This window comes from Amphibalanus amphitrite, unplaced genomic scaffold (genome assembly GCF_019059575.1).
Source record: "Amphibalanus amphitrite isolate SeventyFive unplaced genomic scaffold, NRLGWU_Aamphi_draft 001082F_arrow, whole genome shotgun sequence".
NCBI classification, from domain to species: domain Eukaryota; kingdom Metazoa; phylum Arthropoda; class Thecostraca; order Balanomorpha; family Balanidae; genus Amphibalanus; species Amphibalanus amphitrite.
In genome coordinates, this window is record NW_024882576.1 from 26035 (window position 1) to 47071 (window position 21037).

Genomic DNA, 21037 nt, shown 5'->3' on the forward strand with positions numbered 1-21037 from the left:
TTGATAAAAATTACATTTTTGGATTCAGCTCTCCGTCAGCTTTCGAATGGTATATACCGTTTCTTTTGAGCCTGAGATGACCTTCCGACGAACCGTGTCAGCTCAATGACCTTTGATGACCTCGGTTCATTTTTCGAGTTTTACATGTTTCTAGGCTAGTTTTTGGAGCTGATTTCGAATTAAGCAACCATTTGAACATTACAGGGGGTGTAACGAAATTATCCGGACACCTTTCTTGCAGCTGTAATTAAAAAGCAAAACAATCTGGTACTTTTTCTTTTAACTGAGCTTGTAGCCACCTTTCATAAAAACACAGTGGTGAATGTTCTGAAGTATTTCAGCCAATGAATTCTCCAGCACACTGGCTTTGATGCGGGCCAACGCCGTCTAAACCTGTGCCTGCGGTGGAGCAGTGCTTATGGCGGGTGGCTCTTCATGCACCTCCTGCTGAACAAGAGCCCACAGGTTTTCGATTGAATTGGGATCGCGACTTTTCCCAAGTCATAAGCGTTAGCCCAGAATGATTGAAGGTTCTATCGGCATCACTTCCCGTTCTTTTAGGGACTTTTAAGTAGCGCGCCGCCCCGCATGAAGACATCGTGGCTTGAATCAGGCATCAGTGCGCGTTCAGAAACCGTGCCCTCCTATGCCGTCTGGTTGAGCGCCTCCAATCATGCTCCACCACCTTCCCTGGAAAAGCTCCACCCTTGCCTATGGGGCAAAATATAAGGGACAAAAACACAAAACAAGACAGATAAAAACAAAGCAAAATTAACTCATTACCTAATGAAATTCAGGCTGGAGCAAATACATAGGTAATAGGTATCTATGTCAAATTAGAATGAAAGATTAAAATCAACCTGACCAGTCCTTACGGTCTGGCCTGGTCCTAACCACCTTACTTCGCCTAACTTAACCCAATTCAACCTAGCCTACCACAACACCTGCAGAGGTACCTTCCTGGGAAAATGACGCCCAGGGAGGTGACAGTCCAACTTATTGGAATACTACCATGATTGCTTGTCAAAATGTGTGTCATCATGCTCTTGTTTGACAAGTGATGTATAATAAATGTGATACTCAATAATTATCTCCTGACTGTTGACTGTTAAGTGGTCAAAATATTCAAATAATCAAGGCACAATGCTGTGCATAGTGCACACTATTCATGTTGTTTTTTGTGTAAGCCCTCTGCACATTGTTGTGTGCATTGCTATGTGCACCTTAAGTAAAAAAGTGACTGGTGGACGGTGGTACATGACAAAAGGTTGTGCAACTGTGAAGTTCATGCCCTTGGTCAAGCTGGTGCCAAATGCCTATAGCTATAGCAGGATCAGTGAGGGTTGTAGACATGCTACATACATTGTGCATTGAAGATATTGGCACAAAGTTCATCCGTAATTACTATGCTTAACACCTAACGTAAGAAGCGACGTAAATGCCCAGATGATAAAACTCTCTGGTCAACATCACACAAATTTATTGACATACTTTGCAGGTACATATTTACATTCATGGCAAATACTTTCGATTTGATTCTGATTCAGAAACTAGTTGCTAGTAAGCTTGCATTTTTGTAGGTACAACAACGGCCATATATGAAATAAAAAACCTTCTCATGGCATTCATCACATACCTTTTTACCGAACAAGTACCTAGCTACCATGCAATGATTCTGATTTTTTTCCGCAATCCATCTTTATCTCAACTGACACAATGAATTTGAAATACCCTAACAAAACCTATAACTGTACATAAGAAGAATGCAATACTACAAGAACTATGAATTTCTGAAGTTATTCTCACATGCTGGAATGTTGAAACTCTACTTTTGTCGTCCATTTCCACGTTTGATTGAGCCATCATGTCGAACTGTTTTCGTTCTTCAGTCACAAGCTTTCGCACAAATCTTGAATTTTTACGCATCATCTTGAACCATGCTCCAGTGTTTCCAACAAGGTACTATGTAACATCAAAGCAATTTTGATTTGTTGCAACAGCTTCAGATCATGATAGGCTTGAGGTTTGTTACACCATTTGCCAGACAAATCTCTACAAAATGTGTATCAATTCCCAAACTAAGTAATTGATCATATCAGTATTTGCAGTTTCCACAAAATATTTCATAATACTTTTCTATGTTTATATAAAGAAACTCAAATAATCCACAAATTGTTATTGAAACACTCCCACTTCAAGAATTCACAGCAATAACAGTACCTACAAGTTCAGAACTTACTTGTACTTGTTGGGTTAGGGCGCATAGCCTCGTTGGGCTCAAGCGTCCGTAGTTGTTGTCATCAGTGCGCCATTCTTGTCTCGATCGAGTAGATGTTGCAATCGGTTGCAGCCAGATGGTGCAGAGGGAAACTAAGCAGATGAAGGAAAATGATAGGTTTAGCATACAAGTTCAGAAGCAAACAAACATTGCGCCAGATTTCGTATGAAACGCGCCATCGTCCTGAAGTTTCTACCACAGACGGTAGTTCAACCGCAGCCGTAGTGCAAAAACCCCTGCCCACCTTACCCCACGGCGGAGCTCGGTTGCAATTTGTAAATACGCGTCCTAAGCACGTCCTAAGCGACACAAAAAATTACATTTCATTTTAGTCATTTTCTTTTATTGTCAGGTGATTTCTATGGAGCCATGAAACAATAGCAAGATGAAAGAATAATCAGATATTATCATACAGTCTTAGCTTCTGATAGCTTCAGTGCCTGTTTTAATTACATATGCATTGACATTGTAGTATCATCATGAAGAAGGACAGGGTAAGTGTCATTTGCCATTTGACTTGTCATTTGATTTGATTTTCTGACCCAGAAATATACTTATATTATTTTTAGCATTCCACATTGTAAAAGCCTTAAAGCTGCTGGTGTGATCCATTTGGACAGTTGATGAAGCTACCTTTATTTTGATTAACATCAATTGGTTGCTTGCATTAATTGCTGTCAAGTGTCAAGTTCTGCTCTCTAACCCTTGTTGTTGAAATGATGGTGCTTATTTATTAGCATGGAAGTCATAATCTGATACGACACTTTCACCGTTCCCCACCAGTCTGACGAGCCGGGAGTGGCCGAGGACGGAGACCGGCCCGGCCTGCCGGCTCTGCCAATCGAGTGCGCCGTCCTGGCCACGGTGCTGCTTCACTTGGCGCTCTGCCCATTCACCAAGGTGGAGGAGAGCTTCAACATGCAGGCAGTGCACGACATCCTCTACCACCGCTTTGACTTCAGACAGGTGCGAGGACGAGTCCGATCGGCGACGGTCTCACACGCCCGGGAAGTGTCGGTGGCGTGTTGGTAAGACCAGAGCTGAACTCGATGTTTTCACACAGGTGCATGTTTTCTGGATGCGATAAGCCGCATCGAGCGTTTATCGGTATAAGTGACGCGTATTGGCTGTAAACCCCAATCACCAAGTCCGTTATAAAGACTGGCTGTGCGATGACGGTACCAGGAGGCGGAGAAATCAGCCTCCCGACTCCCGAATTCTGACTGCACTGCCCATGTCTCCTAACTGCAGTATTTGTGTGTGCCCCCAGTACGACCACCTGGAGTTCCCCGGCGTGGTGCCGCGCACCTTCCTCGGACCGCTGGCTCTGGCCGTCCTCTCGGCCCCCGGAGCCGCCATACTGTCGCCCTTTGCTGGAAAATTCGCCGTACAACTGCTGGGTAAGTGAAACTATGCAGCGAAGGACGTGTTGAGTGATGAGGACTGACTCACCTTGTTAACTCACCTTGTCGGGTCCCGCCTACTTAGCAGTCTGATAGGATATAGGCAAGTGAAAAGATAGATAAGGAACCCATATAACATAAAGCGCGCCAGTTCGATAAAAATGTAACGGTGAACAGGCAGACAATAGTATTAACTGGAATTAGCGCTTGCAAACAAAATGGCAGTGACATTATCACGATAGCAACAAAAACCAGCGAGGTAACATAATGATACAGAGTACATCCTATTCATGTTACACATAGGCAAACAATCTGTTTGGGATGGCCGTGGCCAAACCACGTTTAAACAGATGAATGTTTGGGGCAGTGACAACTTCGGTTGGGAGGCTATTCCATAGTTTCACACATCGTTGGGAAAAGAATCGCTGTCTGATCTCGGTATGAGCACGGCATACATTGATTTTGTATGGGTGGCCTCTCGTGACAGAACACTGCGACTGTGCAAACATACAATCCGGAGTGATTATTGAAGCTCCGTGAAAGATTTTCCAATATTGTATTAGATCTGCTCTGACAAGGCGTCCCTGAATGGAAAACAATTCTAGTTCGCGCAGTCTCTGTTCGTACGAGAGGTCACCCAGACCTTCGATGCGTTTGGTCCATCGCCTTTGTACACGCTCAAGTTTCCGTAAGTCCTCCACATACCCGGTGTGCCAGAGACAGGAGCCGTACTCCAAGATGGGTCGGATATGGGTTGTTAGAAGGAAGAGCATAAGTTTACTATAGGAGTGCGGCATACAATGGACTTGAGGAAACTGTGACAAAGCGCCGAGACTCTATGTGCCAGAACGTCTATATGCTCATGGAATTTCAATGCGGTGTCAACCACGACCCCCAGGTCACGATACGACTTAGGGGTCGGTAGTGTCTTACCGTTCAGAGTATACTGGGCGGGAGGGGCTTCTCTGTGTCCCCTCGAGAAACGAAGTACAGCACACTTGTCGACATTTACATGTAGGCCCCAAGACTGGGACGCAAGACTCAGTGTATCAATATCTGATTGCACCACTGCTTCGTAGTCACTTAGAGAAGAATCGCTGCTGCGTCTTTGAGCACTAGCATACATTTTTAAATCATCCGCAAATATCTTGTAATTGCATCTCAATCCGGACCCCACATGGTTTATGTAAATCAGGAATAATAGTGGACCCAAAACAGAGCCTTGTGGTACACCACTGCTTACCGGTCGGGGTCTACTTTTTTGGCCTTTTACGCAGACCTGCATCGTTCGGTCCGTCAAAAAGCCTTCTACCCACTTCAACACTTCCCCCTGGATCCCTATCCTGTGGAGTTTTTCAATGAGTATCTGGTGGCATACAACATCAAAGGCTTTAGAGTAGTCAAACATCACCACATCTACCAGTTTATCATTGTCAACACATTCCGATACTTCACTATAAACCAGCAGTAATTGGTCCACTGTAGAGCGACCAGCTCTGAAACCGAATTGATTGTCAGATAGCAGGTTGTTGCTCTCGAGGAACTCTGTGATGTGGCTGCAAACTAGTCGTTCCATGGTTTTACAGCAAACTGATGTTAGACTAATTGGACGATAATTTAGGGGGTCGTATCTGCTTCCCTTTTTAAAGATGGGCACCACTGTTGACTCCTTCCAGGCATCGGGAACAGAACCTTCAGCCAGGGAGCGAGAAAACACTTTAAATAAAGGATAAGATAGCACATCGGCACAGTTTTTGAGCAGAAGTGGATGCAGTTCATCTGGACCCATGGCTGAGTTTCCATCTATGCGCGATAACAGAGTTTTCACGTCAGCTGTTGTGAAGATCAGGGGAGCCAGCCTTCGGTCACTCCGCTGGTGAGGTTCCTGGTTTGGCGGGATGTCAGAGCTGTATATAGAGGCGAACGCTTCAGCTAGGCACTCAGACATTTCCTGTGAATCAGAGCACACACGTCCATCCACTGTCCGTAAGGGTCCGACATTAACAGGTGCCATTTTTTTTTTTGTTCTTATATATGCATGCAAAAGTTTTGGTGACTCACTCCAGTTCAACACCAGCCCATCTTCATAGCTGGCCTGGGAACGAGCAGCAAAGTTAAAGGAAAAGGGCCACCTTTAACATGGGGATTGAAACTGAGATAGCCATCTTGTAGCCCGTGTCCGAAAACCTCTCTGTCTACCTCCTTACGGCCGATTTCGGCCTCCATTCGTAGTTATCGGCAATTTTAAAAGAAAATATGCCAGGAATGCGTTCTTATCCCAGGAATGCGTTCTTATCCGACAATACAGCCACCCGCGGCGAGGCTTTGGTTTTTAACCAATCAGCTTGCAGCAGTACTGATCAGGCACGGATCCCTGTACTAGCGAGCAGACCACGAGCAGTTGCGTTATTTTTCGTTGTCTGTTCTGGCAATCGGCCGGCGGATGAACATCCGCAATCGAATCTTGAAATCCGTCGCGCTGATTGGTGATGAGTTTCATGAGCTACTTTCATGAGGTCTATGAAAGTAAACCTATGCTATGCCCTGAACAGATGACATCTCGTTTGGTAGCCAATTGCTAAAATGCATTTTTATCTTACGCAAGGCAGTATACCATATTTTATACCGTGGCTCTGATCCGAAATCAGGGCATTTTTGTTCGAACAAATACCTATAATAACGATGAAGAAGTGCGTGATCCGCGGAGCAAACGACCTACGTCGGGTCGGGACTGATATGCGTGTGACTGTGCACAAGTAAGTACCTAGGTACCTAGGTAGGTACCTAAATTCTTATTTATTGCAATGGCTCTTCTATTACTTTTGTTTTCACAGAACTCTCCCCTGGATTAGCAAACCCTTTTGAACTGTTCAGGCTTTCACAACTGAAATGCCAGACTGGATAAAAAAACGCAAGTTATGCCGAATATGTCATGCGAAGTGGCGTGATTGCGGCGTTGCCCCGAAAATTTCATCGCACATCCAGCATAATTTTGCATGCGTCAAATTCAGCGCATGGTGGCAGCTGAATTTTTAGGCGCAGGGTGACCGCATGGCGCATAATGTTTATGCAAATGGCTGTCACCGAATTTTTTGACATGCTGTGGTCAATCTAGCAGCAGACTTGCCCTGCGGGCGCTGGCAGGTCTGAAGAGAGTCGGAACTTCCGGCCTGGGCCTTGTTTCACCTTAAGATTCTACAGTGTGCCACACAAATTGTGGTATTGGGTTTTCATGGGAACATTAACTAATTCAGACGCAGTGTCCCAAAATTGAGTTTTGTCTTGGGTGTCAGAGGGGAAAATTACCCACCAAAAATAGGGGAGAGAGAATGAAAAACTGCTGATTTAATTAGATCCAAAAAGAGTGAAAAACAACAAAAAGCATGCATTTGATTCTAAGGTGTAGGATGCTTGATGCTAAGCTGGGCATCCACACAACTGCTCTTTCTACAGGCAAAAAATCTAGATTTTCTTGGTTGGGAGTGGAAAATTGTTCTTAAAAATTGGTGGCGAGAGTGGAAAATGAATTTCATTTGGATGTCTTTACCCACCCAAATCGACAAATTTTGGGACATTGTTCAGACGCTCAGAAAGGGAAGAGCGTCTGACTCCGAGGCCCCGGAACAATCTGTCTGGTTGATATAGCCTTGGTCGGTAGATATGCACATGTGCTTTATGTAAAAGTGGCTTAATTTTGGTGCAAACAGGCACCCAACTTTCAGTGGAAATCATGCACTGGAATTTCAGCTCAAAATTGCTTGCTTCAAATTTTGGCGCATGAGGGGCTCACGGGCATCCGGCGTAGTGTATGGATGTTTTCCAGTCTGGCTGAAAGGCAGAACTCAGACACATTTATCCAGCCCTTCAAATCCCATTTCCTGGTTGTGGTAACACCTACCTTTCCATGGGGGTTTGGTTCATCTCTTGTCTACACAGTTTCCTTTCACTTATGTGCTGACAAGAAAAGGAAACTCACCAGAGCCCAGTTTCACCAAGTGCGGTAAACTCAATTTGGGGTAAACTACCAAACTACCCCACTACTTAACTACAAAAACTACCCCAAAATTAAGTTTACCGCACTTGGTGAAACTGGGCTCAGTGGAGCTATTCAGCTTAATACACAGAGTATGTGTTGCATGGACTAAGCATGTGTTGACCCTTTTTTACTTTTAGGTTCCCGCTAAAAAAAGAAGTACAGAGAAAAGTGGATGAGGGTGTGTGGCATGACCAATGAGCCAAGACCACATGACCACTTAAACTTAACAAGAAGTGCGCACCATGATAAGCACAGTCAAAAACGTTTGCGTCTAAAGAACAGTGCTGTGCCGGATCAGAATGTAAGTTATTTTTTAAAAGTGATGAAAATGCCTGCAAAGTTATCAAAAGACTTTGAATATTGCTTTAGTAACACTTCACTCTAAAGTTATTCCTAGTACCAGACATTACAGCTTTAGTGCAGAGTCTTTATTTGTGATATTTTTAGCCAAAAATTATTACTAGTACCCAGCCCTTACAGCTTTACAGCCCTAGTACCTTGCCCTTATTTTTTATATTTTTTAGCCATTTCAACCTAACCGAATATCTGTATGTTTGTATGTTATTGTTTTGATCTGTATTTTATGCTACCTCCCTATAGGTAAGTTTTATTAAAACATGTAGTAACGGTGTGCTGATTTTTTTACAGATTCTGTATACGCCTTGGGTTGCTGTCGCTGCTCGGTCACCCACCACACCATTCTACGCTGCTGTCGCTGCTGTCGCTGCTCGGTGGCGGCCGGTGCGCGGGCGCTGCCGCGTGGCTGGTGGCCGCGGCCCTGGCGGCAGCGGCCCGCTCCTGACCCGGTCGCCCTGTGCCGAGCACAGAGCGCCGACTGAGGTCAGTCTTGTGATCGAGCTTCCGCGCCGGAGGTGGAACAGGTGGAGCTGGCGGTCACCTGCGCGGGCTCGGCGGCCTGTAAGCCGTGCCGAGACGAACCGCGACACTCTTGCTAGATCTGCACCCCATTGTAATCTTCTGTAGTCGATATTCGGTAGGTACTCAATGCTCATTTTTCTGATATTAGACGAGTGGCGGGTTTTGATGTTACATTGGAGACTGCTGTCTCGGGTGGCCCGACAGTGTTCGATTGTGGTGTAATGTAGATACATAGACGGGATGCCGCGGCTCGGATTCGTAGCTGGACTACCATGTGCCTGTCGATTGAGATGCTTTGCCTGGCGATTGAGATGATTCGGGGCGCGGCCCCACACTGACGCCATGGTGCAATGAGTGACTGGCGACAACTAAGCAATTATGTACTTTTGTAGAACACATGTTTTCATGGATACGAGAGGCAGTCCTTTTTTCGCTAGCAGTCATTTGGTTCACGATACTTTCGATACCGACAAATATGTTCGGGCGGCCGGTCCGTCCACAGCTAATGCGTGCTTGCCCGCCGATGCCCAACGGAGCGCTGTGCTGTCTACGCTCACTGGTCGCTGGCCCGAGAGCCGTTCGGTTGCTGCTGTTAAAACAGTTCTCACAAAAACACGCTGGCTGGCTGCCAGTTCTTCACCAATGAGAGGCCCAGTAGCATCAGCAGGTAGCATTGTTAAATATTACTATTCCATTTTGTTTACCCATATGTCCGACCTAGAGCCGACTGGTAAAAAGCGGCAACCGAGCAGCCCTCCGCAGCGCTGCAGATCATGTACGCTCGATTATACACAATATATGTGTCTTTCTTGCACACAGAGACATGACGTTTTGTAGAGCTTTTATATCGCTTGTGGCTGAAAGGAATATTGTACATTTTAGAGCTTTCATATACGCGAGAAAATATGGTGCAAAAAAACATTTATGAAGCCTGTTGAATTTTAAAGGTTGTTGGGGCATTTCACAGACTGTGTCGGTGGGCAGGGCAGCCCGGCCCCGGCCGCCGCCGCCTCCTTCACTGGTATGTGGCAGGGACGGAAGCTTCGTATTGATATACCGGGGTGCAACTCAAGCAGCACATCACCTATCAAACAACCTTCGGTTATGAAGTGAATGAAAACTAAATATTATGTATAACTGTGATCTGCGCTGCGGTGTTTCCAAAGTGGAGGAAGTACGGGGAGCTGGACCCGGACTCGATGAGCCCTCTACTACGGATCTGGGTCTTCGCAGCTGATCGTCTGTGAATGAGAGATCATATGATACCAATGCATACCGAACGGATCAAAAACAGTGCCATTATATATTTGCAATTCTACAGCTTTACGTAAGCCCATCCTAGTGAATGCATTAATACGCGTTGATTTGACAACTGACATCCGGTTGAAGGCGTTTTTTTTTTCGGCCAACAGCCGGCCAGCAGTTGTTGCAGGCCGGCCTCGTTGGGAAGCAGGTTCATTTTCCGACAGCCACTGCGTGCGGAAGCACTCTCTGATGGCGCGGACGGCGCGCGCCGGCTCCTGTTTCTGTAACGTGTAGAGGCGGGTGTCGAGCAGCTGGGCGCGTAGCGGGCGGTCCTCGAGCACGCGGAACGCGGCCGGCTGGCGCGGGTACAGGCGCTCCCTAAACAGTTGGCCCGAGTGGTGGCAGAGTCGAGCGTCGCGGCGCGGCAGAGCGCGCGGCGCGGCCGCCGTCTGTTCCAGCTCGGCGTCGGCGCGCCCCTCGGCGAACAGCAGGTGCAGCTGACGGTCGGCCAGGCAGAAGCCGCTGATGCCAGGTGTGCTGACGTCGCCGGGCCGGCGCGGCGCGGCGCCCTCGGCCGCCGCCGGGCTGGGCGGCTCGTTGAGCTGCTGGATGAGCTGCAGCACGCCGCTGCGCTGCAGGCCGCGCTGCGAGACGACGGCCAGCAGGCGGCCGTAGGCGCAGCGCGCCGGCGCCGGCCGCGGCAGCAGGTCCAGCGGCACGGCCAGCGACACGGAGACGGACAGCTGCGCCGCCGACTGCAGCAGCTGCAGCGGCCCGAACGGCGGCGGACACGTGCCGCGCTCAATGTCGGCCGCCGGAGAGGCAGCCGGTCCGGCCGGCACCGCTGTCAGCGGCACCTCCACACTGAGCAGACGCACGCCGCGCGTCAGGGCAGAGACGTCCACCACCACCTGCCGCGCACACAGAGGGCCGACAGTGGTGACAGCGCGCGGCGGGTCAGACCTCACAGTGGGGATAGCGGCAGCGGGTCAGACACCCTTATAGAACAGCACGGGGCGGAGCCGACAAAAGAGGACGAGGAGACGGTCATACAGCCGACTGAGGTCCGGGCACCGACTGACTCAAAGTGCTGAACATGTCACACATTTCTAAATGGCTTCTGTAGGACGGAATAGTGTCTCTTCCTTCCAAGGCTTACTTGCAGAATAATATGGAAAGACACAATTTTACAAGTTGTGTTTTTATGACATAAGTTCTTTATAACATTTCAACACGCAAACATCATACCTTGACAATTGTTCACGATGAAGATCATGCAGGAACATTTCATATTTAGTCACCCTTGATTATTTTGTTGATAGTGATGCGAAAGGCAAATTACCAAAGTATATATTTGCAATTATTTGAGTTAATAATTTCAACTTTTTTTGTGTTGAAAATTGACTTTTGAAACAATAAAGGCAAATGAATTATCAGTGTCTGGAAAGGTGCAATGCTGAAAGCTTCTTATTACATTCTAATTTATATCTAAAGCTTTGTGATATCCAAACTCTCAGAAATAACCAGGGACGTAACCAAGGAGGGGGGAGGGGCACGGGAGCCATGCCCTCGTGCCCCTTCCCCCCTCGGTGATGGCGATTTTTTTTTAAATAAAAACAGCTGTGACACACCCCCAAAATAGTGGGCCCAATCAGAGAAATTTTCCTTTTTTGGAGGGGGTACAACACTAGGCCACAACCTGTGACCCCCCCCCCCCCCCGAGCAAAATCCTGGCTACGTGCCTGGAAATAACAAAGCACATCCTATCCTTTGATGTTGGACGCAAGAGCCAAGTTGCTACGCGCCCTAACCCATAACAACAACAACATCCTATCCTTTGATGCCACTTACCAGCAGCTTTGCGCACTACCAAACAGCCACCTTTGGGCCTTTGTTGTTCTTGTTTTGGGCATTGTCAGTGGTAACTGGAAATAACAGACATGATGGTCAGAGTAGGGAATGTGACTACAACAAAAATCATTTCATTCCTATAAAATAGACATGATTTAATAGAAGACCTTCTTCTTAAGAAAGTGTGTCATGGATACCAGCTAATCTGTATGGTATTTATCTCCAGTATTATCATATAGGTATAACAATTATCACCACCCGCCACCATTGAATGTAGGTTTTAGGTTGTAGGTTGTAGGTGGTAGGTTGGGTATCGGTAAAGCTGGTGTCACCGTCAGCGCTAACCGGTAAATGTGTAGATAAAAGGAATCTTAAAAATAATCTAACCTAACCTAACCTTACCTACTGACCTGCAACCTACCTACCCACAACCTACCAAACTAATATACGCTGACAGTGATGCCAGCTTTACCAATGCCGTACGTTGTAGGTTGTAGGTAAGGCTAGGTCAGGTAAGATTATGTTTCATTATATATTTACTGAGAAGACGGCTGAATGCTCTTGAGACGTGGCTATACATTTACATTTTGTAAGTAATTTTCAGGTTTCAATGAATATTTCCTAGTGGAATGTTTTGAAAACCATTCTAAATGATGACCTTTAGCATTCCATAGTACTTTAAAGCTAATTAACCACATCGCCAATGCTAGGTCACATTGCATGCCTACTTCCACCGGCAGCTCCATGGGATATATGATAGGCAGGGGTAAATGGAATATTTTTTATTAATATTCCTGAAGAAAATTATAGGCATGAAAAGAAGATGATCTGCCTTTGAGATTGATATGTGATGCCTACTTTGGAGGAACATAATCATAATAATTACACAATCATAAAAAATGCAATGTAACCAAACAGCCGCTTATGCCGCAAAATGAGAATCAAGCCAATCACTGAGGACAAACAATTTCAAACCACCAAAACTATATTCTTGCTATTCACCAATAATCCTAAAATAGCGTTCCATGGCCATTATATCCATCTTTCACCCTTACCTTCGACAGATAACTAGCGCCACGGGCAGACACACGGGGCGACAAGTTGTTTACAACCGCTACAGTCCGACGAGTCTATCCTCCTCAAGGCTGATTGGCTTGAGTGTGACGTCATTGCTATGACATCATACAGTAGCTGCGGTAGAGAGTATAAACATAGTACCAATATGTTAAATAGTTTGAAATACTTTTTAGCGAATTATGCACTTCTGGCACCGGTTTTGAAAAGAAAATGGAAAATAATAATGTCAAAATAAAAACCAACGATATCTTCATATTTCAAGAAGGTGGCACTTTTCCTTTAAAGGTAGTGTGCCAGCTTTCTTGGACCGTATGGAGTTAATGACCCAGATAAGGAGAACCGGATTTTTAGAACTTATCCATACCTTCAAAACTCATGGAAACGTCTTAAATTCTTCAAATTTTGAGTACCCCAGTGCGAAATTCGCCCCGACGGGTTGTCGGTCGTACCCCAACCACATTTCACACCACTATGAACAATAAATGCACACACTGAAATCGCTATTACCGATATGCTCATCCAATCAAGTTTCGATAAACCCGTTCATCATCAGCTCCTGCGGTTTCGAACACGCCTGTTAGTTGGCTTCTGATGCTCGTCGAGGTCGGAATTTCCAAATACGCGTGGTGCGTCGGGCCGCGCGCTCTGACTTCGGCCAAGAAAAATGCGTCAGCTGATCATTGTCATTTCTGGCACTTACGTGTGGTGAAATGGGGTCATAACTTATAAGACGGCTTTTTCATATCAATTATTTTACATAAAATCATATTTCAAACCATAAATAATGTTCGACAGCCAAATAAAAGAAACAATACCAATACGGGCTTACAGTTTAAGGCTCGACATTGTGTTGTCTACGATTAGACAGCTGATAACTCATTCCCGTACGTCGTATGGTCGTAACACTATAATGACCTTTGCTTATTGTCACAAGTGCGCCGCATTCGCGATTGTTGCCCGACGCCTGTTTGCAGGTGAGCCCACTACAGTTGTTATACATATCTAAAAACCGATAAACTTTTAGGCGAAAAAGGCACTATTCCAGGCCCATTTTTGATTTTTTTTGCGATATTAGGTAAAAACAGAAGCTTCTTATCCTAGGAAAAATAAAATGGGAAATCTTTCAAAGGTGGCACACTACCTTTAAGGCACTGTCTATTGATGGCAAAAAAGTTGGCACAAGGATTGAGGATTGAGGAGTTCGTTAGCAAGCTGAAATCTGCGGCATTAATGAGAATCGCCTTGAGTTGAGTTAGAGTCTGGTAGTTTGAATAAATGATTGTTTTGTTGCGAACATGACGGAACCGCTCCACCGCTTTACCGGTTAGGGACGTAACTGTCAGCGAGCCCTCCCTCCCATCCGCTACCACTGGCTCTCTGCTCTGATGACTTTACCTGTTCCCAGTTCGGTTTGTGCTCGGCGCCGTCTCGGTGGCGGCGTTCTACCGATTCCGGCAGAGCGTAGAACAGGTGTTTGGCCGTCCGGTGGCCGTGTGGCTAGTCTGCATCACCGTCACCCAGTTCCACTTCATGTTCTACCTGAGCCGCGCCCTGCCCAACATGATGGCCATGCCGCTCGGTAAGTGCTCGATATTCACGGAGTCGGGATTGTGTAATCTTATTTCATATCTTGCAGATCTAAAAGATTAAACGCTGCGCTCAAATATGGTGGACGGTTAGACAATGTGAGGAGGAAATAGACAGATGGGCTCGGGTGTTCATTGGAGCTTTAGCGGGTGCCGATTGCAGGGTTATTTTGGGCTTTCTGAAACGTGAAGAAGAGTCATAATAATTATACTCGCCCTATATCTACCCGCGGCCCCCTGCTGCACTGCCCTGTGCTCTAGTTACATCTGCCTGTCCGTCCACCCTCCAGTGCTGATGGCGGTGAGCTGCTGGATGCGTCAGGAGCACACCCCGTTCCTGTGGTGGTCGGGCGCCGCCGTTCTGCTGTTCAGGGCCGAGCTGACCATGCTGCTCGGTATCCTGCTGCTGATGGAACTGGTCACCGGACGACTGCCGCTGCTCAGGTGAGTTCCGGATTGGTGAAAGGCAGAGGAATGGTGATATAAATTTTCTGATACTGAATGACAAGTGAGAATTTGATCTTGGCGCCGCAAATCTGGATGTATGTCCTGTGGCTTGGTCAGGATCTATAGATCACTGGAATTTGCAGTAAATTCTAGACTGTTGCCTCAGATATATCGCCATCTGTCTTGTTTCAAACATTGATCGGACGGTTCCCTTCTTCAGCCAAATTCACTTCACTCACCGCTATATCTATCGATTCCTTTAATAACGCCGCCGCTTTTGTGACCAGTACATATTGAACGTCCCCCCTCCGATTGTCCCCGTGCCTCCCCAGATGTCTGAAGGTGTGTATCCGGCCGCTCCGCTCCACCTCTCGGCTGACTGTCCTTGTTGTCTCTCCCCAGGTGTCTGAAGGTATGTATCCTGGCCGGCCTGGCGCTGCTGCTGCTCTCGTTCACGGTCGACTCGCTGTTCTGGCGGAGACCCGTCTGGCCGGAGGGCGAGGTGCTCTGGTTCAACGTGGTACTCAACAAGTCCGCAGAGTGGGGCGTATCCTTTAACGAGTGTTTGAGATGGGATGTCTGTTTTTCTTTTCTAGCTGTGTGTTTTTTTATTGCCTAGTGTCGGCCTATATCAAGCACCGTGTAAGAATATCAAAATAATAGTTGATCAGCTAATTTGCTTTGTTTTACTCGTAATTAATTCCTTTCTAAGCGAAGTGACTCCGGCCATGCCTGGGTTGCTTTATATCGATTGTTGCGTACTACCGATTCATGTCACGTCAGTTTTTCATTTCGTAACACACTAGAAGTGTCCCACAATTCACGTGACGTCACTCTACCTGTTGCCCGATTTCCTTGACGGCCGCCCTCTCAGACCCTCCCCGCTCTGTGGTACTGGTACTCTGCCCTGCCCCGAGCGCTGGGCGCCAGCCTGGCGCTCGTCCCGGTCGGGCTGGCGCTGGACCGCCGCGCCCGCCTCCTGGCCGGCCCGGCACTGGCGTTTGTCGCCCTCTACTCGCTGCTTCCTCACAAGGAGCTGCGGTTCATTATCTACGTGGTGCCGCTGCTGAACGTGGCGGCGGCGCGCGCCTGTCATGCCATGTGAGTAGACGGGAGCCGGTGGATAGCGGAGCTGGCTGTCAGAAGGCGCGGTGGGGTGAAGGGTTGTACTGTTTGTGGGTTGAATTGGGCCTCTGGTATGTGGAGTTGATCGCTCGATAACTGGCATCGTCTGAAAGTTGCGCACCGCGGGAACTCTGGCCTGTAGACCATGCCACGATCTAAATTATGCACATTTTTTTGCCGTTCTTCCTATCTCGAACCGTGGATGCGTATAAGCAGTATGCAAACTAGTTCTTTGGATATTATTTTCTATAGCTATTTTATTCATCGCCACGGGGCACCACTGCACGTTTATGTGTATCTCATTCAATAACCCTGACCACCTCATCGTTCCCCGCCGACAGCTGGGAGGGCCGGCTGAAGTCGGCGTGGCGCTCCTACCTGGCCACGGCCATGTGCTGTCACCTGCTGGCCAATGTGGCGCTGACGGCTCTGCTGGCGGCGGTGGCGCGCCACAACTATCCCGGCGGCGCGGCGCTGGGCCGTCTGCAGCACCTGGAGCCGGACGCCGCCTACGTGCACATTGACGTGTACAGCGCGCAGACCGGGGTGACGAGGTTCCTGCAGCACAGAGACGACTGGCGGTGAGGAATGGGTTGGGGTGGGCGGGTCAGATGAGATGAGGATAGTACAAACTGCAGGATAGGAGGGAATGAGCAGCCGAGACTTGGGCGGCTGACTGGGGCTAGTTCATTGATAGACGGGGCATGTAGTATATGTTGTAGATGTGGTAGGCGTGCGTTGTATATTGAGCATGTTCTGTATACCAGTGTCTTTTTACCAGCATGTTCTGCGTCCTGTTTCAGGTACAACAAGACTGAGAACCTGGCGCCGGGATCTCCCGACATGCACTCGTTCACCCACCTGCTGATCGAGGCGCGCGGTAAGCGCTCCTCGGCACTGAAACCCTACGAGGAGACGCACATGATCCTCGACTCCGTGGACGTCTTCTCACACATCCAGTTCAACTACGACCACTTCCCGCCACTGCGACTGCGCATGCGCCCCGCCATATTTCTACTGTACAACAATGTACCGGAGAATGTGCGATGGCCGAAGGACGAGGAAGAACCCCAGCCGCCACCGGAGGAAAGCGAAAAAGTTGTAGAACCCGAGACAGATGATGTTAAAGATCCAGTTGCTCAAGAAGATGCTTCTGAAGTAGAGGAACCCAAGGCAGCTAACGATGAGATAGTTTTTACTGGCGCGGAAGAGAGCGACAAGGACTATTCGGATGACATGGTAGCTAGTGAAAAGGCCGCCGAGCTGTTTCTGCCGCCGGATGACGGCACGGCTGATGAGGCACGGTTGTCGGACCTGCCGGCACAGGTGATTCGCTAGCAGGGCGGCCACTGCGGGCACACAGCTCCTCAGGGGCGGGTCACCCTGCGCGCTCACAGCTCCTCAGGGGGCGGGTCACTCTGCGGGCACACAGCTCCTCAGGGGGCGGATCATACTGCGCGCTCACAGCTCCTCAGGGGCGGGTCACCATTGCAGACCGCCGGTGGACCGCGCCGGCCGGGCCGCGGCAGTGGACCAAAGGTCAGGCGGCCGGGAGGGGCGCCGCCGCTCCCCCGGGCCGCTGTAGGACAGTGCTGTGATAGAGCTACTAACACTTGCCTCCGCGCCGACTCGTGATAACTCCCGGGGGCGGGGCGGCCACCCAACGCTCCGGTCCGTTCTAGTCACCGCGCTCACGGGTCCTTCCATAATACACCCCGCCGCAGCAGACGCAACTGTTTGGGGGAGAGTGAACCGACTACAGATGTGTGGATCAGCAGGTGATTACGGATCATGTTCTGGGACATTTGTGGAGTTTGTGCAATCGTGGTTGATGGTGATTCTTATATTTTAACCTCGAATGAAGACCTCCAGTGTCATGACACTTTGCCAAAGCAATTTGAATGGAGTCGAACCATCCATCCATTGAATAGCTCCGTGCCACCGATTGAAGAACTCGGCGCTTTTTCTCCCCGCTTTATTCCTATCCCACAGGCCTAATGAAACAAGGAAATCGTTATGTGACGCAATAGGGTGAACAATAGGGTGAATGCCATCGTTGTTGACACTGACAAGCTTTATTAACTGAACCTATTAGACTGTTGGATATGTGCCGCATGGCTGATGTTATTGAACGATCGCCAATATTCTGGTCTCGCCATGCCTGCCTGTTGCCAGGTGTATGATATCGTTTCCCCTCGAAACCTATGGTGATTTCTCATAGCTCGGAAAAATCAACAATAAAATTAGGGTACAAGAACAGCCTTCACAAGTTGAGCCTAAATGTGTTAACTAGTGACTGAATAAAACAGGGTTCCACAAGCCGGGTAATTCTCGCCGCCAGCGCAACCAGTACACACAGTATTCGTCTGTACACAGTGTATATTTCCTATGTTTCCAGTACAATACAGCTCCCCGCCCCTTCATTCACTCGCCCCGCCGCGCGCCGCTCACTTCTTCTGCGGGTACGCCATCTTGTAGAAGAGCGTGTAGCTGACGGTGCCCACCGCGACCGCGCACAGCAGGTAGGTGAGCGAGGCGAGAATCCTGTCGGCCGGGCCGCCCTTCAGGTGGACGGGCACGCCGTCCTGCACCTGGAACTTGGCGTACTGTTCGCGCAGCCGCAGGTAGCCAGGGTGAACGTCCTTGGGCGAGGAGCGCACCGCCGCAGAGGTGGTGAGCCGGCGCGCCGACTGCAGAGCGATCTGACGGAGCGGGGGGGGGGGGGGCGTCAGTGGGGGGCTGCTGGAGGGGGAGGGGGCAATGGGGCAGCTAGAGGGGAGGGAATGGGAGTGGGTAAAGTGAAACACTTACAGTCAAAAGAGGATATAGCTGGTAAAACCTGACTGACTTGGCCTGATATCTGACAATATAATCATTTGATGGCAGTATGGATATTGATAAGAATTACATGCTGTATATAGTTATTTGTATGTGTATGTGCCAACTACCTGATAGGTATCAGTATTGACATAAAAAGGCATGGTAAAACAGGTCACAGGTCAGTGAGCAGCACTGGCACTATTTGGAGGGTGATGCATTTTAGCTTTAGAGTATCCAATGGTTCCTTTCAATTTTTGTATTTGCCACTTGGTGTTTTACTCAGGGCTTTGAAGAGTGCTAACAAAACAGGCAGTTCTTTAAAACGTTATCATCATGCTCATAAACAACCTGAATCAAGCAAAACATTAACCTATGTATCTTAATGTTTTTGAGAAAAGACAACACTTTAAAGGTTGATCATAAACTTAGGGAAAGAATATAAATTTTTCTTACACATCTACAAACACATAAATAGCTCCATTTAATTACCTATACAGTGTGTCAGTGTCCAAAAACAAAAATGAATGATGAGCATATTACATGCCTAAGGGTGATAGTAAGGTAGATATACTACTTTATAGAAATTGCAATGGAAATGTGACATGTAATACAAGACTAATTTAAGGGATCATTTGTACTTTATTACAAAAATACAAATTACAAACACTACACCAGTTGCATTTTGATAGGTGATCATATCTGCATTAGCAAATGTAAAAGTACATTTATTTAGCATCTCTAATCACATCAGTTGTCAGCATCTCAACATTCAAACATCCCAATTTTAATTAGGTAAATGTCAAGTTTAAGTCCTAAGAAAATTTCATTGATAAATTTTTCATATTTTTACATTATTTGACATCGTGAATCCAAAAATAATACTCATATGCCTTGCAAATAAAAGAAAAAACATAATCAAACCTGACCTAACCTTACCTACTTACCTATAACCTACCAACCAACAACCTACAAACCTACCCTAACCTAACCTACAAACCTACCAACCTACAACCTAAAACCTACAAACCTAACCTAACCTAAAACCTAAAATTTTTGCTGTTTCATATTCGTATCAACAGCATCACAATTGTATGGCCTGTTCCAGCGCCTCCAGAAACCTCCAGAAACCTCCAGAAAGCTCTAGAATCCTCCAGAGAGCGTTCCAGCGCCTCCAGAAAGCTCTTGCCAAAGCTCCAGAAACCTCCAGTAGCCTCCAGAGAGTTGGGAGGTCCAAATTTCTCTGGAGGCTCTGGTCTACAATTATGGCGCACATGTGACAATCATGAATGTAAACAAAGAACTTTTGACTGAGAATTTTACAACTTGAATGTAAAGAAAATTACATTGCTATAATTTTGTTAATCTTTTTTACTAAAATTGAAAACAAATTTTGCGTTTCAAGATAGAACAATCGTCATTCTTTTGGTATCTATGACACCGATCTCCAGAAATCTCCAGATTGCGTTCCAGCGCCTCCAGTAAAACCTCTGGTAGAGCCTCCAGTCAAGAATTTCTACTGGAGGCGCTGGAACAGGCCCGTAGTTAGGACCTAAACTTGACATACCTATACCTTTTGGGTATGGGGTGGACATGTGCCAGATTAACTTTGAGTCAAGCTTTTCTTTTGACCTAGAAAACTGACAAAACTATCATGTTTAAAGCATAGATACACCTACTCGCTATCTGGTGAGTGGTGATACTTGTACTGTTTCGGTGTTTGAGACAAAGGACAGCTCGTCACAAGTATGAATCAATATTTATACATAAAACAAACAAAGAAAGATCAACAAGGGTTTATGGATGCTATTGCATAAGGATTAACTCATGCCCTTGCTAGCGTTTATTCATCATCATGACTTATCTTGACTTACCTAGGTGCCTGCCTACCTTGCGGTCATCCTGATCCTGTCAGCAAGCTCAGCAAAGGTAATGCTTGTACGATTAATAAAGATGACAAGAGGTATCAAAGTGAGCATTATTTTTTATAATTTAATCAGCGCAACAAAGAAAGCAGACTTACCCGTGAGAAGTTCATGTCTGTCGAGCGGGAATAAGAAATTTATCAGTTCCAGACCAGCGACGAGCTCGAAAGAAAGACAAATGGCGGACGAAAGGTTTTCTCAAAGATCAAAATGTTCAACAAGTTCGCTAGCGAATCCCAGAGCGCTACGTCATTTGATAAGCACCTGAAATCCGCTCGTTCATTGGTCTGTTTTCTTTACAATGACGTCATATGCTTACTTTTGATTTGCTTACAACTTATTACCATGGAAACAGGAAGAACACCTAG

The 21037-nt window shown here is 47.2% G+C and overlaps 2 protein-coding genes and 2 long non-coding RNA genes across 5 annotated transcripts; 2 read left to right on the plus strand and 2 right to left on the minus strand.

The window, feature by feature from the left end:
- The first annotated feature begins 2542 nt into the window (after positions 1-2542).
- LOC122369890 (dol-P-Man:Man(7)GlcNAc(2)-PP-Dol alpha-1,6-mannosyltransferase-like) lies at positions 2543-18246 on the plus strand. 2 transcript variants are annotated; one of them, XR_006254486.1, is made up of 10 exons: positions 2564-2772; positions 3062-3244; positions 3549-3678; positions 14175-14348; positions 14646-14799; positions 15205-15349; positions 15677-15903; positions 16269-16508; positions 16731-17347; positions 17412-18196. XR_006254486.1 is itself a non-coding variant. In XM_043344998.1 (9 exons), the coding sequence occupies exons 1-9, from the start codon at positions 2758-2760 to the stop codon at positions 17263-17265; spliced, it is 1803 nt and encodes a 600-aa protein (XP_043200933.1). In that variant the 5' UTR covers positions 2543-2757; the 3' UTR covers positions 17266-18246. The 2 variants fall into 2 exon arrangements, 1 of the variants encoding a protein (XP_043200933.1); XM_043344998.1 differs by having other exon boundaries at positions 2543-2772; positions 16731-18246.
- On the plus strand, positions 5952-9423 carry LOC122369893. Its single transcript, XR_006254488.1, has 3 exons — positions 5952-6437; positions 7855-8018; positions 8366-9423. It is a non-coding gene; the product is annotated as an uncharacterized LOC122369893 (long non-coding RNA).
- LOC122369892 lies at positions 9881-12953 on the minus strand. The gene is made up of 3 exons (XR_006254487.1): positions 12748-12953; positions 11693-11766; positions 9881-10752 (listed from the first exon to the last, which is right to left on the minus strand). It is a non-coding gene; the product is annotated as an uncharacterized LOC122369892 (long non-coding RNA).
- A 42-nt stretch (positions 18247-18288) lies between the features above and the next one.
- On the minus strand, positions 18289-21019 carry LOC122369891 (cytochrome c oxidase subunit 7A, mitochondrial-like). Its single transcript, XM_043344999.1, has 2 exons — positions 20768-21019; positions 18289-18629 (listed from the first exon to the last, which is right to left on the minus strand). Exons 1-2 carry the CDS (start codon positions 20780-20782, stop codon positions 18375-18377), a joined length of 270 nt encoding a protein of 89 aa, XP_043200934.1. The 5' UTR covers positions 20783-21019; the 3' UTR covers positions 18289-18374.
- Between the last annotated feature and the right edge of the window lie 18 nt (positions 21020-21037).

Excerpts from the sequence above, each read along its gene's own strand:
- LOC122369890 (XM_043344998.1), top strand. Across the intron at positions 3,679-14,174 it reads ATTCGCCGTACAACTGCTGG|TTCGGTTTGTGCTCGGCGCC; the intron begins GTAAGTGAAACT and ends ACCTGTTCCCAG. Across the intron at positions 14,349-14,645 it reads CATGATGGCCATGCCGCTCG|TGCTGATGGCGGTGAGCTGC; the intron begins GTAAGTGCTCGA and ends TCCACCCTCCAG.